At 38.0% G+C, this 16,921-nt stretch overlaps 1 protein-coding gene across 4 annotated transcripts in view; it reads right to left on the bottom strand.

Annotated features, from left to right (window-relative positions):
* NSD3 (nuclear receptor binding SET domain protein 3) overlaps positions 1-16,921 on the bottom strand; it is a 122,844-nt gene that overhangs the window by 50,712 nt on the left and 55,211 nt on the right. For all 4 annotated transcript variants that reach the window (XM_007516706.3, XM_007516708.3, XM_007516709.3 and 1 more), the window contains exons 4-7: positions 16,150-16,312; positions 10,599-10,753; positions 6,317-6,832; positions 3,638-3,764 (exon numbers count right to left, since the gene is read on the bottom strand). In XM_007516706.3, the coding sequence (XP_007516768.1) occupies positions 3,638-3,764; positions 6,317-6,832; positions 10,599-10,753; positions 16,150-16,312 (961 nt within the window). The remainder of the gene's footprint in view (positions 1-3,637; positions 3,765-6,316; positions 6,833-10,598; positions 10,754-16,149; positions 16,313-16,921) is intronic.

The raw sequence follows: 16,921 nt of genomic DNA, 5'->3' as shown, positions 1-16,921 counted from the left end.
AACTGGATAAAGTGTTTACTCTATCAGGTCAACTATCTCCTGGCCCCAAAATAGTAACTTAAAAAGTAATTAGCTGGGGACAGGGTGGAGGCACACTCTGTTGAACACACACACACACTACTATGCACAAGGATCTGGGTTCGAGCGCCTGTTCTCTACCAGTAGAAAGGATGCTTCACAATTGGTGAAGCAAGTCTGCAAGTGTATCTTTCTCTCCTTATCTCCCTCTCCCCTCTCAATTTCTCTTTGTCTTATCAAATAAATAAAAAGGAAGGAAGGAAGAAAGAAAGAAAGAGGGTTGGGAAGAATGGTTGCCAGGACGATTGGATTCGTAGTGCTGGTACCAAATCCTAGCAATAACCCTGGTAGCAATAAAATTAGTTAATTAAATTAGCCATGCAAAACCAATTAAAAATTATAAAGTGTTTTAATGCTGAATGGTAAAGGAAACTATAAGATGGCTAAACAGTAAGAATCTTTGACCATAAACAAAAGACAAAAGTAAGTGCCAGGGATGTAACACCAATAGAACTTTCAAGCTTGAGGCACCAGAGGTGCCAGTTCTGATCCCCAGCACTGCTACAAGTCAGAGCTGAGCAGTGCTCTGGTAGAACAGAAAAAAGATAAAACAAGAAAGCTTATCAACCACAACTAGTAATCAAATAAAAAAAAGGGGGGGGGGGAGGCCAGGCTTGGGCACACCCAGTTAAGGGCACGTATTACCATGAGCAAGGACTCAAGTTTGAACCCCTGCTCCCCATCTGCAGGGGGAAGCTTTGCTACCAATGAAGCAGGTCTGCAGATGTCTATCTTTATCTCCTTCACCCATCTCAATTTCTCTCTGTCCTATAATTTTAATAGAAAAAAGGAGAAAAAATGGCCACCAAGAGTGGTTAACTCATAGCGCTGGTACACAGCCTGAGGGATAACTCTGGTGGCAATAAGAGAAAAACAGTATTATATCCTTTGGGGGGAAATGGATGGAACTGGAGGTGAGTATGCTAAATAAATTAAGACAGGAGGTGAAAAACACATGAAATTAAAGTACATAGAATTTCAGGGGGGAAAAGGAATAGCTAAACTATCTCTAAAACTTTATGAGAACTATGGTGGTTATGGGGGTTGGGACACAGAATTTTTTGGTGGGTATGGTGTGAATTTATACTCCTCTAATCTTGTAAACCAGTATTAAATCACACACACACAGCCAAAGCTTTTTGAAAAGTCACCACTAAATTAAGGTTCCAGCATTAATTCACAAAATAATTTTGTAAAAAATTTTAGTTCAATTTATAATGAAATGTGTTTACCTAATGAAGGAACTAGGCTTACTTTTCTAGATCTAGTAAATTAGAAGTTTACCTTTTATTTAAAAAAAAGAGAGAACTTATAGCAGATCTTAAATCATATAATAATAATGTGGCAGAAACTAAAATATTCAGTACCTAAGAAAGCAAAAAAACATGATTCATTAAAAGCAAATGTATATGCGGCCGGGTGGTGACACACCTGGTTAAGTGCACATGTTAGAATGCGCAAGGACCCAGATTCAAGCCCCCGGTCCCTTCCTGTAGGGGAAAGCTTTGTGAATAGTGAAGCAGGGCTGCAGGTGTCTCTCTGTCCCTCTCTATCACCCCCTTCCCACTCGATTTCTGACTGTCTCTATCCAATAAAATAACGATAATTAAAAAAAATGTATAGTGGCCCAGGGGGTGGTGCAGTGGATTAAGTGTTGTACTCTCAAGCATGAGGTCTTGAATTTGATCTGGTTCTCTCTTTCTCTTACAAACAATTTTTTAAAAAGTATAAATTTATGATCAGCTAAATAATTCATCAAGAATTTAATTTCACCCTAATTAAGAGAACTAAATGTTCTTCTTTTCCCCAATTTTTTTTTTTTTTTAAACCAGAGCACTGCTCAGCTCTGGCTGATAGTGGTGCAGGGGATTGAACCTGGGTCTTTGGAGCCTCAGACATGAGAGTCTATTTACATAACCATTATGCTATATACCCTCACCCGAGAACTAAATGTTTAAATGAGATTTTTTAAAAATATTTTTATTTATTATTGGATAGAGACAGAGAGAAATTGAGAGGGGGAGGAGGAGCTAGAGAGGGAAAGAGACAGAGAGACTCCTGCAGCCTTGCTTCACCCTTTGTGAAGCTTTCTCCTGACGATGGAACTAGAGGCTTGAACCTGGGTCCATATGCACTGTAATGTGTACACTTAAACAGGTGTGCCACTGTCTGGCCCCCTGAAGATGTTTCTAGTGTAAATGTCACACAAGTTCAGACAAATTACCAAGAGTTTAATATAAAGATAACACAATGACATGCCTAACTATGGAGAGCTGAGAGGGAACCATCTAAAATTATGGCTCATTAATTCAAAATCTCCTACCAATATATTCATCTAATCAGCATAGAAATATCTTTTAACCATTATTTTGAAGCACTACAAACTGAACAATCTGGTTCTAGATATTGCCACTCCCTCCCTTCTCTGATGAAATTTCCTTTTCCAATTCAATTTTGGATTAAATACTGGTTAGCATTCCCCATCCAATATATGCTATATCTCCTCTGCTACCACCTCTCCAACTTCTATAGCATCATATCTTGGTTTTCTTTTCATTGTATTTTATTTATTTATTTATTTATTTATTTTGGAAAGAGATAGAGAAATTGGAAAGGAGGGTGAGGAAGAGAGGGGGAAGGAGAGACACCTGTAGCATTGCTTCACCACTTGTGAAGCTCTTCCCCATGCAGGTGGGAACTGGGGGGCTTGAAACCCGGGTCCTTTTGCATGGTAATGTTATCTCAACAAACTGCACCATCAGCTATCCCCCATCATATTTCCTTAAGCAAACCTGTATACATTCTTTCAAGCATGAGGTCCCGAGTTCAATCCCCGGCAGAACATGTACCAGAGTGATGCGTGGTTCTTTCTTTCCTATCATTTCTCATGAATAAAGTTAATAAATAAGGTCTTAAAACAATCTTTAAAAAGTCTATTTATTCACAGGTTTGTCAGTTACAACTGATTCAGGATTACTTATCTCAGGTTGTAAGGCTTTAACCCTTTGAGGGCAGATGATGGTGCATCCAGTAGAGAGCAAAGACTCATGTTCAAGACTCAGGTCCTCACCTGCAGGGGTTTGGGGTAGTGGGGAGGTCCACCATGTAGTGCTGGATGTGTCTTCCTTCCCACCTATCTGTTTCTCTCCCAACCTCTTAGACAAAACAAAAATAAAAACAAAGGCCACCAGGAACAATGGTGTCATTATTTTCTTTTTTTCTTTCTTTAAATGTCAGATTCAGAAAGAAGTAGGAAGAGAAGCAGAGAGTAAGAAAGATACCTGCAGCACCTTTCCACAGCTCATGAAGCTTCCCATTGCAGGTGGGGACTGAGGGCTTAAACCCAGGTCCTCATACATAATAACATAAGTGCTTTACAGGTATACCACTGCCACACACACACACACATACACACACACACACACACACACACACACACACACACACACATACACTGTTCTTGTTAACTAAGGGGAAACATAGCTACTACTTTCCCCCTCAGCATAACAGAACTATGACCTCTGAAAAATCGACCTATGTACTCTTTGTACACACTCACCTGCAGAACCAGATGTTGCTTCAGGAGATGATACATTCTGAGTTGTTTTTTCATTTCTCTGATTTGGTGAAGAAATTACAAGTCTGTCTTGTCCCCTGACACTTATTTCCGTTTTGTTACCAATTCCCTTTAAAATAAGGCAAATTAAAAAACAAGCGATTACCATGCAAATGGCATCATTGGCTTCTAAAGATAGATTAAGATGATAATAATTTGCTTAAACTTTATATGGTACTTGATTGCAGTTAATTTATTATTTTAGCCATGATAAGAACAATTTTATTAAGTCACCAGGGTGTATTTTAAAATGAAGAAAAAACAAAGTCCAGTGATGAGTATCACACACACAAAAGGACCCATGTCATCTAGTTTTCTGCCAATTTTATTCTTTGGGCTGGGGGACAGCTCAGCTTATTAAAGCACCAGCCTGAATGACTCAAACTACAGATGCAACAAGTTCAAACCCTTGGTAACATTTTATGCCAACATCAGGCAGTACTCTGGTCCCCTGCCCCCCTCTACCTCTTCCCTCTTTATTTTTTCTTGTGCTCCCTCTCCTTTCCCTTCTATCTCATAGTAACTAAATAAACTTTTAAAAAATTTTCTGGTTTTAATATTTTCACTCTTTACCAATACCATGGTAAGAGAACACTAGCCATTTTCATTAGGTCAAGTATGCTACTACACAGATAAAAATGTTATTAACAGGTCACAAAAGCCAGGGTGTATCCTTAGATACATAAAAATACCAGTTGTGGAGCCAATATGTTCTTAATAAGTAAATTACAGCAGGTTGAAGGTAGGTATGTTTACAGTTCTAGCTCATTTTAGATATTTCTAAATCGCTAAAGTAAAGGAGTGATTTACAACGATTTAAGCATCTCTAAAGACTGTTTTATAATAAAATCAATTTTGCCTTGAATTTTATTTAAAACAGCATGCTTTGGAGGGGGTGACAAAGTTTGATTTGTATATACAAAAGCAGATAAAATAGCTCCAAAAATGAAATCAGTTTGCATTGAAAAACAAAGCTGCAAAGTATGCATTTGTTATTCAGAGCTACCAACAGAACCAAGTGAGAATTTTAATTTGTTTTTCCAAAAAACTTAACCTCACTGAAATCAGTTTAATTAAATATAGGCTGAAACAGGTTAACAGAGAACTTCTTACACTTAAAAAAGAATTATTGAGGTATATCTGTATTTAATTTTTTTGTATACATGTGTCTGTGTTAGGACATATGCACATTACAGTCAACAATATTTATACACCTTTCCCATATTTGGGAGCTACTCTCTTCCCATATCCAGTTTTCTAGCCCTTTTGCCAGCCATGACATCATCTCCCCAGACAATAACTTGGGTCCACCTGCATATCAGATGTCAGCTCAGGCAAAAAGAAAAAAAAAACACTAGTATAGTTATGGGCCCTTTGGAATATAACTAAAATATGCCTACTAGCTATCTACAAAATGGAGTATCCCCCAACTCTTTATCTGAACTATTCCAGCCTTAAGGTTCATGATTAGCCTATAATTTGTTTGGCTCTATATGTAAATTTTTCTTTCAGCCACCAGGTTCCAGATGTTACCATGATGCCAGCTGGACTTCCCTGGATAGGTGACCCCAGCAATGTGTTCTGGAGCCCCACCCCCCAGAGCCCCGCCCCACTAGGGAAAGAGAGAGACAGGATCGACCTGTCAACATCCATGTTCAGTGGGGAAGCAATTACAGAAGCCAGACCTTCCACCTTCTGCAACCCACAACGACCCTGGGTCCATGCTCCCAGAGGGATAGAGAATGGGAAAGCTACTGGGGAGGGGATAAGATACAGAGTTCTGGTGGTGGGAATTGTGCATAGTTGTTATCCTATGGTTTTTGTCAGTGTTTCTTTTTATAAATAAAAATTTAAAAAATAATAAAAAGGAAATATGCACATACTTTTAGAAGTGCATACCCAATTAAGTGTCATTAAATTGAATTCACAAGCCCACAGTTATGGTATGGACTGGGAGATTAATGAAATGGTATATGGAATAATAATGCAAATGTTTACAAAAGATTTTTAAAAATCTAAAAGCTAAAGTGAAAGTATCTTACATGGAGGTCCAGGGCTGGCTGATAAAGCAACTATTCTCACCCATTACCCAAGCTATCACCACAGCTAATTGTTACAGAACAAACACAGTTCCAATATTTTTCTAAAATGTCATTAGATATCCCAAACAAAACTGCAGGTATAATGACTACAATGGTCGATTCACATAACTAACAAAATGATTTAATTAGAAGCACACTTTGCAACTAAAAAACTATACAAACTAGAAACAGGCAAAGTGCCCAGTTCTTTTTTCTAATTTTTTCCACAACTTCAGAGGAATAAGCTCAATTTTGGCCGTATGTCTGTCTCAAGATTAATCTAGCACAGATGTGGATATTACAAAAGATGGAAGCAAGAAGAAAAACATAGCCCCTATTCCTATGTCTTTTTCACCCTAGCATCCATGGAGTAAACTTTCATTTCAATAAAACGGCTATGAAGGGTATCTAAATTATAATCTTGTGAATACACACACACACACACACACACACACACACACACACACACACACACACACACTAAATGCCTGTTGACTACCTATTAGTGTTCTCAAAAAAAACTCATGAGAAAAGCAGTTACCTTTGTTGAATAAACAAACTGATCAATAAATTTCCCATCTCCTGTAGCATTCTGAAGAGCAAACACTTGTTCGATTTTCACAACTGGAGACATGTTACACTTCTGCAAATCCAAGCTTCCTTTGTGCATTGTAATGGAAGCTGGTAAGGATTTCCTCGCTGCTGCTGTTTTCCAGGCAATTTTAACAGGAGGTGCTTCTTCCTCTTCTACACTGGTGTGCCGCCTCTGACTTTGTCTCCGATTTTCAGTACTTGATAGTGAGGTGGGCACCTCACCTGCATTGGTCTGTTCTGGCTGAGAACTCAGCAATGATCTTGGTCTTCGGGTTTTTTTAACTTCAGTTTTAGAGGCAACATTCTTTTTTGCTTGGGATAGAGCTTCCTCAGGCTGTTTATCAATATAGATAAAAGTATACTGTTCTATTCTTTCTTCCCGGGTCATTTTCAATGCTTTCTCTGCATGGGCAATGCCAATATCCCATTGAGCACGCTCTCTCTGAGGTCGGGGTTTTCGAATCTGTAAGATACAGACATGTGAACATGTGCATTAATAAGTATATTTAAACAGTACATATATCAAAGTACAGACATGTACTTTAATAAATACAGATATGTGCTTCAATAAGTACATTTAAACATACATATATCAAAGTCCCAGGTTCAAACCCCTACACCACCATAAGCCAGAGCTGAACAGTGTTCTAGCGGGAAGAAAAAAAAAATATATATATATATATATATATATATATATATATATATATATATATATCATGTGATCCTGTTAACTTTCCAGGGATAAACACAAATATCTTCAGGTTCTTCAGTCAAATGAATTAAATGTTTTAGCTCCACGACTTTGACAAATCAGTATTACTGGTAAAATGATGTGTAGGCATACTCTCCCTTATATCGCCTTCCTTGATGTATCTCAAAGAAGCAATTTTTGGGCCCCCATAGGACCTTGCCCTCAACCTGGATCAACAATGGTAGAGAATGTTCCATCCTCCGAAGGGAGGATGGATAACATACTCTATGCTACACCTGAGGAAGATGGGTCGATAATGGGGCAGCATGGAATGTTCCTACTCACGACCACAGAATGTGAGCTCAGATCTAGAGGGATGTAGAGGTCACACAGACTCCTAAGCTAATTATGGGCCCCAGATCACCTCAAATTGATGGGGTTTACAGTAATATTTATACGCCTTTCCCATATTAGGGAGCTACTCTCTTCCCTGATCCAGTTTTCTGGTCCTTTTCCCAGCCATGACATCATCTCCCCAGACAATAATTAGGATTCACCTGCATATCAGATTTCAGGTTCAGGTTAAAAAAAAAAAAAAAAAAAAAAACTAGTATAGCTACAGGCCCTTTGAAATATAACTAAAATATGCCTACTAGCTATCTACAAAATGGAGGATCCCCCCCCCCCACCCCAACACTTCATCTGCACTATTCCATATTCCAGCCTTTAGGTCCATGATTGGTCAACAATTTGTTTGGCTTTGTATATTAACGTTCTTTTCAGCCACCAGGTTCCAGACACTAGCAGGATGCTGACCAGACTTCCCTGGACAGACAACCCCACCAATGTGCCTTAGAGCTCTGCTTCCCCAGAGCCCTTCCCCACTAGGGAAAGAGAGAGACAGGCTGGGAGTATGGATGGAACCACCAACGCCCATGTTCAGCGGGGAAGCAGTTACAGAAGCCAGACCTTCAACCTTCTGCATCCCACAATGACCTTGGGTCCATACTCCCAGAGGGCTAAAGAGTAGGAAAGCTATCAGAGGAGGGGTTGGTATACAGAGTTCTGGTGGTAGGAACTGTGCAAAGCTGTACCCCTCTTATCCTATGGTTTTGTCAATGTTTCCTTTTTATAAATAAAAAACTTTTTAAAAAAAAGAGGCTATGTTTTTTTTCTCACAACTTACTCATAGAAAAAAAAAAACTACCAAATATGAAGGTAGAGTGAAGATAACAGAGATGACTACTTTTGGTGAGCAATAAAGCATCAACATTAAAAATGACATCCTGTACTGACACTGGCACTTTAGTGGTGAGAGAGAGGGAGAGAAATTATACACCTAAAAATCTTATAGCATTACAAACCAATGTTAAATCAATAAAAAATAGTTTTTTAATGATGTGTATTACTAAGACCACAACAAAGTTAACTGTCAAGGAGATCGCATTGGAAACTGTGCTGCTAGTTTCAACCTTTTTTTTAAAAAAAAAAAAAAAAAACCAGAGCACTGCTCAGCTCTGGCTTATGGTGGGGGATTGAACCTGGGACTTGAGAGCCTCAGACATGAAAGTCTCTTTGCATAACCATTATTCTATACCCCCACCTATAGTTTCTACCTTAATGCCAACAGAACTGAATGAAAAGAAAGAGCACATCCCTAAGAACAAATGAAATGTGACAATACACAGGAATCAGGAATGCACAAGGAAAAAAAAAAACCAACGAATCACAGATTTCTAAGTTTAGTTTTAGGTCTCTAAGTTTACAGCTGATTAAAACATGCTTTGCCGTGTGCCAGGCTCCCACTGTATTAAAGGATACTTTGGTGTTGCATTTCTCTCAGAAAAGGAAAGGGAAGAGGAAAGAAAGGGAAAGGGAAAGTGAAAGGAAAGGGAAAGGGAGAAAACAAAAAGCTTTGAACTTTATAACCCAAGCAATTAGGGTTGTCTAGGGGGAGCATGAGGTAGCCACAAATTAGCTAATGAAGCCATAAGATGCGATGTGCTAAAACATGGATATATAAATCTATAAACTATTAAGTTTTATAAATCTAATCAATATCGTGTTCCGGGAGGTGGCGCAGTGGATAAAGCACTGGATTCTCAAGCATGAGATCCTGAGTTCAATCCCCAGCAGCACATGTGCCTGAGTGATGTCTGGTTCTTTCTCTCTCTGCCTACCTATCTTTCTCATAAATAAATAAATAAATTCTTTAAAAAAAATTAATATCCGGGAAGCGGGCTGTAGCGCAGCGGGTTAAGCGCAGGTGGCGCTAAGCGCAAGGACCGGCATAAGGATCCCGGTTCGAGCCCCCGGCTCCCCACCTGCAGGGGAGTCGCTTCACAGGTGGTGAAGCAGATCTGCAGGTGTCTGTCTTTCTCTCCTCCTCTCTGTCTTCCCCTCCTCTCTCCATTTCTCTCTGTCCTATCCAACAACGACGACTACAACAACAATAAAAAGACAACAAGGGCAACAAAAGGGAAGATAAATAAATAAAATTACAAAAAAAAATTAATATCCTCTACGATAACATTTAGCTTTTAATTTAAAAATAAATGTGACAAACTTCTGCATTAGAAGAGATTCAGACTAAATGTTAGCTCAATTAAGAAATCCCTAACATTGGGGGCTGGGTGGTAGCACACAGGTTGAGGGCACATGTTACAGTGTACAAGGACCTGGGTTTCAGCACTGAGTCCCTCACCCTCAGGGAGGAAGCTCCACAAGTGGTGAAGCAGTGCTGGCAATGTCTCTCTCTCTCTCCATATGTATCCCTCTCCTCTCTTGATTTCAGTCCCTAGTCAATAAATAAATACATAATTAATAAATCTCTACCACATTACAAGAATCCATGTCAAAATTCGATAGTATCTACCACCACCTCAAATATACTGTATGATGGCCCTGTATGAATGAATTAGTTAAGCTTTCAGGCCCTCAATTTCATAATCTGTTGAAATAGAATAATATAATCTCGCTCATTTAAATTATAAATATTAACTGAATGCATACAGAATGCTTAAAACAGTGGCTGTTTCACAGTACCTGTATGCCAAACATTTTCAAGACTTTACTTTCATAAAACAACTTTGCTAAATAAGAACAAGTGGGAATTATGGCAAAGTGACAAAACTGTGGTGATGGTGGTAAGGATTCTTGGCAAAATCCACGTACATTTTAGCAGCACCTAAGAAACCCCAAACATGATTTCTGACATTGCATATGCTAAAGTAGTCTGGTCTCCTTGCTTTCATTAAATAAATAAATAAATACTTTTTGAAAAAGAGAAGCATACAGTGCATTATGCAGATCAAGTTTTTATATCATGATAATGTCACCTATCAGATATATAAAACACAAGCTCAACAAATTATTAAAACTCAACTTAAAGGAGTTAAAAATTCTAACAAATGTCTAAGTTCAAATATAGAAAAGGGACAAGTCTATGTGACTGATAATATTAATTACATCTTATACAATATAACTGTACCAGTAATAGTAATAGTTTTATTGTTAATATTAATACATTATCAGTTACCTTTTGTTTCTCAGAGTGATTGCTGGCTTGTTTGGTTGCTTCAGCCAATAACTCTTCATACTGTTTATGACCTTTATATTCTCGTACTCGCTTTTCATGAACCCATGCCCTTTCTGGCTGGTTGCTAAAAAACTGAACATGATATTCCCGGGCACCTGCAAGTAAAAATTATTTGTAACCATTTCAGAATATAAGCATATGCATATAACTCACACATGTGTTTTACCAAAAGCATGACCCTAACCCAAGTTCCCTAATACTACTCCTACTATGACACAAACATTTTGAATTGTACAAAAATATAATCCAATACCTATAAAGTATACAACTATTACTTACATGAAAATTATCCCCCAAATGATTAAAATTAGCATATTAAGTTTTAGAAGAAAGAAAATAAGAAATTTTGTTGTCAGATTTGTTATATTAGCTACATAATTTATTTTTGTTTGCTTCAAACCACTTTTTACAAACAAATCTCAGTATAAATAAAAAGTTCTCTTCAAAGATGTGTATCATGTTTTCTTGGACTTGTAAAAATCAACTGCTGGTTGAATCGCTTTTCCAGCTATATAGAAATGTGATATACAGACCTGAGATGGAGGAGAGGCCACTAAGACTCTTTCAAGGATCCTGTGAAGTCATAACTATCTTCATAATAATATCAAGATGTTATCTGTTTCTTCCACTATGTTCACATATGCATTTAATGCTGCAAGAGCAATGGTGGATAAGACCGCTAGCAGCTTACCACAAATAAAGGCAAAGAGTGACACTAAACTATACTAGTGTCATAATCTTCACAACCATATACAGGTAATTTTTTTAAGTAAAAAGTCAGATTTATGTAATGTCTTTGATGAAGCAGTAAAAGTTAATTTCACTGAACCTAAACCCCTAAATATATCTTTTTAAAATTCTGCCATGACATAATGGGGAAGTATGCATAAAGCAATATGCATACTGAAGTATGATGCTATCCTGAAGAAAAGTACATATGTAACTGAGTGGTAAGGTGAACCAGTCAATTTTCCATCAAATGTTTTCATTTAAAAGGATTGCGAGAACTATGATTATGTGACAGATATTTCTTCAAACAGAACAAAGAAAGTATATTACTTCAAGGAAAACAATGAACAGCTTTTGTTTCTAATAACGAAATTTGATCTTCCAAACAAAAGCTCAAATTCTTAAAAAGTAGTATCTGCTCCTATAAGTCTTATGATTTCTCAGTAATCACAGGATGTTCTAATGAAGTAAGTGGCGACATTAAAATGATATATATATATATATATATATAAACTTTTATCATGCAATATTACTTTAAAAATCTAAAAAAATATTTAAAGGATTGTGTTAACAACTAGAATATATGCAGGGTATAGTAAACAAAATGTTTTTAAATGACTAACATATGTTACAAAGTCATGTAAGAATAAAGATCCATTCAAACCACAAGACAGAGCTAATGACACAGTTTCAACAACTGTACTGTAAATCATCCCCTCACCCTCCCATAAAAAAATTTCTTTAAAGATAGAGCTAGTGAATTTGTATAAAGTATAACAACTTTATCAATATGATTTCAGGTTCCATATTATAATTGACTCACCAATAATTGAATTTTGGTGTAATATGTGAAAAGACTATTAAATAGTCTCTTAAAATATTTATTTATTTATTTATTTGAGGGATATTAGGAGAGAGAGAGAAAGAACCAGATATCACTCTGGTACATGTGCTGCCAAGGAACGAACTCAAGACTTCATGCTTGAGACACTTTATCCACTTTACCCACTGTGCCACCTCCCAGACCACGACTATTAAAATATTTTTTCCAACTTTCAGCTATCAATATATATCTGTGTCAGGATAGATTATCATCATGTAATTCAACTAAAACAACAAATCATAGAGAAGCAGGTTGAATAAACCCAGGGTTTCATGCATTCACTCCACCAATGAGCTACCCAAGCCCAACATTTTTTATCATGTAAGTGTGAGTGAGCAAGAGAGAAAAAGACACCAAAGCACTATTCCAACATCCATGGATTTCTCTTTCTGTACTAGATATTCTTTCTCATATCCTACTGGGGATCAAACCCAGGGCCTCCAGCAAGGAAGGAATGTACTTCACTTGTTGAACTACCTTCCTAGACCCTCGCTGTTTTTTTTTTTCCTTTTTTCTTTTTAATCCAGAGCACTGATTGGGTCTGGCTTATGGTGGTGCTAGAGACTGAAGTGGGATCTCACAATCTCAGGCATGAAAGTGTTTCTGCATATCCATTATGCTATCTCCATGGCTCTCAAACTTTTTATAATAGTTACTTATCTGCAGAATGACTCGAGACAACGTATATTTCTTAGTTTTATAAGCAGAAAACTCTTTCACTCTTAATTTTAAACTTGAAGTGAAACTTAAACAATGAATAAAACTCAAATGTAGGAACAGAGGTGGAGACACAGTGGTTTGTGCACCAACATTTCCCCCCTAAGATACAGAGAGGCAAAGATAGCGTAAAATAGATCACAGCACCAAAGCTTCCCTCTGTGTGGTGGGGGCTAGGACAGAACTTGGGTCACAAACATGGCAAAGCCGCATACTATCCAAGGAAGCTATTCGCTGGGCCTGTGATCCATACTTGGGGCTCTGAGATCCCACGTTGGATCTTCTGCAGTACAAGACAGACCTAGGCTCTGATCTCTTTATATATAGCTGTCTTATTAAAATAATAAAATAAAATAAATAATTTAACCAAAAAAATGTGACACATCCTTCAAGATGCTCTTAAAGAATTCTTTCTTGGGGGCTGGGCAGTAGCGCAGTGGGTTCAGCGCATATGGCACAAAGTACAAGGACTGGCGTAAGAATCCCAGTTCGAGCCCCCAGCTCCCTACCTGCAGGAGGGCCGCTTCACAAGCAGTGAAGCAAGTCTGGTGTCTATCTTTCTCTCCTCTTTAAGTGTGCAAACTGTTAAATACATTTCCAATGCTAATTTAACTAACAATACTGACTAATAATAATATGGGAACCAGGAGCCAGATAGTGGTGCACTTGGTTGAGCGTGCCTGTTACAGTGTGCAAGGACTCAGGTTCAAGCCCCTGGTCTCCAACTGTAGGGGGGAAAGCCTTGTGAGTGGTGAAGCAGGGCTGCAGGTGTCTCTCTGTCTGCTTCCCTACTCCCCCTGGGCCCCCTCAATTTGTCTTTCTTTATCCAAAATAAATAAAAGTCTAAAAAAAGAAACATAAGGATGATAACAACACTTGCATCAGTGTTGTTGCTATGAGGATTGCATCAAAAAGTATGTCTGAAAGGGAAAATACAAAGTAAAACTTAGTTTGGGTATGGTGTATTGCACCAAAGCAAAGGATTCAGGGAAAGCAAAGGATTCAGGGAAAGATGTTTTGCAGACATCTATGATGTAGAGATGAGAAAGTGTACTCATGTGTCACACTGTACTATAAACCATTAACACCCCCCCCAATAAAAGGAAAAAAAAAAATCTATGAGAACTGCTTAATACAAAAGAAGACATTAAATACTACAAAAAGAGTTACTTATGCTCCAGTGATGATTCCAGGACACTAATATTTTATCTGCAAATTAGAATGACAAGAAGAGTGACTTTATATACACAGCCAGGATATATTCTTGGTTATGTAACACAAAAGTTACAGGAAAAGGGTCAGCAAATTATCTCACCTGGACTATTTTGCTACATGCACAATGCAGGTTTGAGTCTGGCTACCACTACACTATGCTATGGTGCTGTTTCTTGCTTGTTTGGGGTGTGCCCAGACTGTCTGTCTCTGCCTCTGGCTCTTATCTAACAATTTTTTTAAGTTACAGATATGTTTTATACTATCACAAATCTGACTTGCCAAACCAAAGTAAATATTTTTCCTTATAACAGCAAACAGGGACCAAGATACAAAATGTGTAAGTGAGGAGAAAAGAAATAGGTGCCCCCACCTGCAGGGGGAAGTTTCATGGGGGTAAAATAGTGCAGTAGGTGTCTCTTTCTCTCCCCCTTCTCTTTGAATTTGTCTCTATCCTAAAGAAATTCAAAAAAGAAAAGAAATAGGTGCAAAGTTGCCAGGCAATAAGAGATTCCATATGTGACAAGATTGAGCAAAAACAATAGCCAGAAATCAGTTCCAAGTTCAAACCTTCCTTTAGCTACTACGTAAATCCATTCCAAATGCTAGAATCTCTCAAGAATTTAACTCACATGCTTTGGTCAAGCCTCCAAAAAGGGATAGAGCCAGAACACATCTTTTCCTAATTCTTACTAACACTAACAGCACTAAGGGAGGACTCTATGCGATTTAGGTAGGTGTAAAATAGATTTCTAAGTCATATCAAAGTTCTAAGGATGTCACAATAAATTTACAGATTCAAAATATAGTAGAGCAGGAAAAAAATATTCTAAAAAATGTCCTGGGGGAGTCGGGCGGTAGTGCAGTGGGTTAAGCACAACTGGTGTAAAGCTCAAGGACCCGCGGGAGGATCCCAGTTAGAGCCCTCAGCTCCCCATCTGCAGGGGAGTCGCTTCACAGGAGGTGAAGCAGGTCTGCAGGTGTTTATCTTTCTCTCCCCATCTGTCTTCCCTCTTCTCTCCATTTCTTTCTGTCCTATCCAACAACGACATCAATAACAACATCAACAATAACTTCAACAAGGGCAACAAAAGGGAATAAATAAATAAATATTTTAAAAATGTCCTGGAATGAAAAGCATTTCTCTGGGTAAAAAGTTATTACCCACAGATAGCATGTCAATAAAATAATAACTTTCAAAGATTTGACCTGAATGGTTACAAAAGACAACTTACTACTTATCCATCTGCTTTCTGTTGGGATTCTTATCAATCAGATTAAGGTTGAAAAAAAGAAAAAAAGAAAGTATGGAAGAAATGATCAAACAAATACAGTGGATCCATCAAAAAACAAACATCAAGAATTCTATCAGTTGTAGAAATTTCCTATCAATAAAAGTGACTGGTTATTGGAATCTTACTTTAGAAAATGTGTACATATGTTTGTATGTGTTTTCTTTTTCTTTTTTTGCCTCCAGAGTTATTGCTGGGACTCGGTGCCCGCACTACAAATCCACTGCTCCTGGAGGCCATTTTTCCCATTTTGTTGCCCTTGTTGTTGCGCTTCTTGTAGTTGTTATTATTGTTGTTATAGCTGGTTTTTTTTTGGATAGGACAGAGAGAAATGGAGAGAGGAGGGGAAGGCAGAGAGGAGGAGAGAAAGACACCTGCAGACCTGCTTCACCGCTTGTGAAGCGACCTCCTACAGGTGGGGAGCCTGGGGCTCAAACAGGGATCCTTATGCCAGCCCTTGCACTTTGAGCCATGTGTACTTAACCCACTGTGCTACCGCCCAGCTCCCATTTTGTGTTTTCCTATATACTGATTGGGTTGTTGGAAAAATCATGATGCATTTTGTATACAAAACATAAAAAATACATCATGACTTTTCCAACAACCCCTTACAATATTTAAGATTCATTTTTATTTCCAATCTTTTGCTTCTTCTTACCTCTTGTGTTAATTTTGGTATGAACTTCAAGCTGGGGATCACTTGAAACCATACAAGGCCACCAAGGATACGTTCCCACCTTAGACCAAACAAGATCGCCAACCTGGAACATAACACCAGCAGACACGTCTGTTGTTGGACCAGAAGACAGGATTGGCTGAACCTATAGGAAAAGGTCAAAAAACTTCATCAGCAGAGAAATTTTAAAAAGACAAATTTCTACAATATACTAAATATGCCAACCACATAAAATTTATTTTAAGAATATTTTTCTCTGGTGTCTCCTATCTATAACTAGTAAAGGAAAGCCTCGTTCCAAAGGCAGAAAATAAGATCACTGATTTCTATTACCAATTATTGATAATCCATCTTTTTTTTAAAATATTTTATTTTATTTATTTATTCCCTTTTGTTGCCCTTGTTGTTTTATTGTTGTAGTTATTATTGTTGTTGTCGTCATTGTTGGATAGGACAGAGAGAAACGGAGAGAGGAGGGGAAGACAGAGAGGGGGAGAGAAAGACAGACATCTGCAGACCTGCTTCACCGCCTGTGAAGCGACTCCCCTGCAGGTGGGGAGCCGGGGTTTGAACCGGGATTCTTATGCCTGTCCTTGTGCTTTGCGCCACCTGCGCTTAACCCGCTGCGCTACAGCCTGACTCCCCTTGATAAGCCATCTTAAGAATTCACACACTCTAGTAAAAAATGGCCATGATTTTGAAAGTGAAGATTACTGAAAATATATACCTCTTAAGCCAGATCCAAGACTAATTT

The sequence above is a fragment of the Erinaceus europaeus genome, chromosome 2 (assembly GCF_950295315.1).
Source record: "Erinaceus europaeus chromosome 2, mEriEur2.1, whole genome shotgun sequence".
Lineage (NCBI taxonomy): Eukaryota > Metazoa > Chordata > Mammalia > Eulipotyphla > Erinaceidae > Erinaceus > Erinaceus europaeus.
Note: the sequence above shows the minus strand (reverse complement) of the source record. Positions and strands in the feature narration are given on the sequence as shown.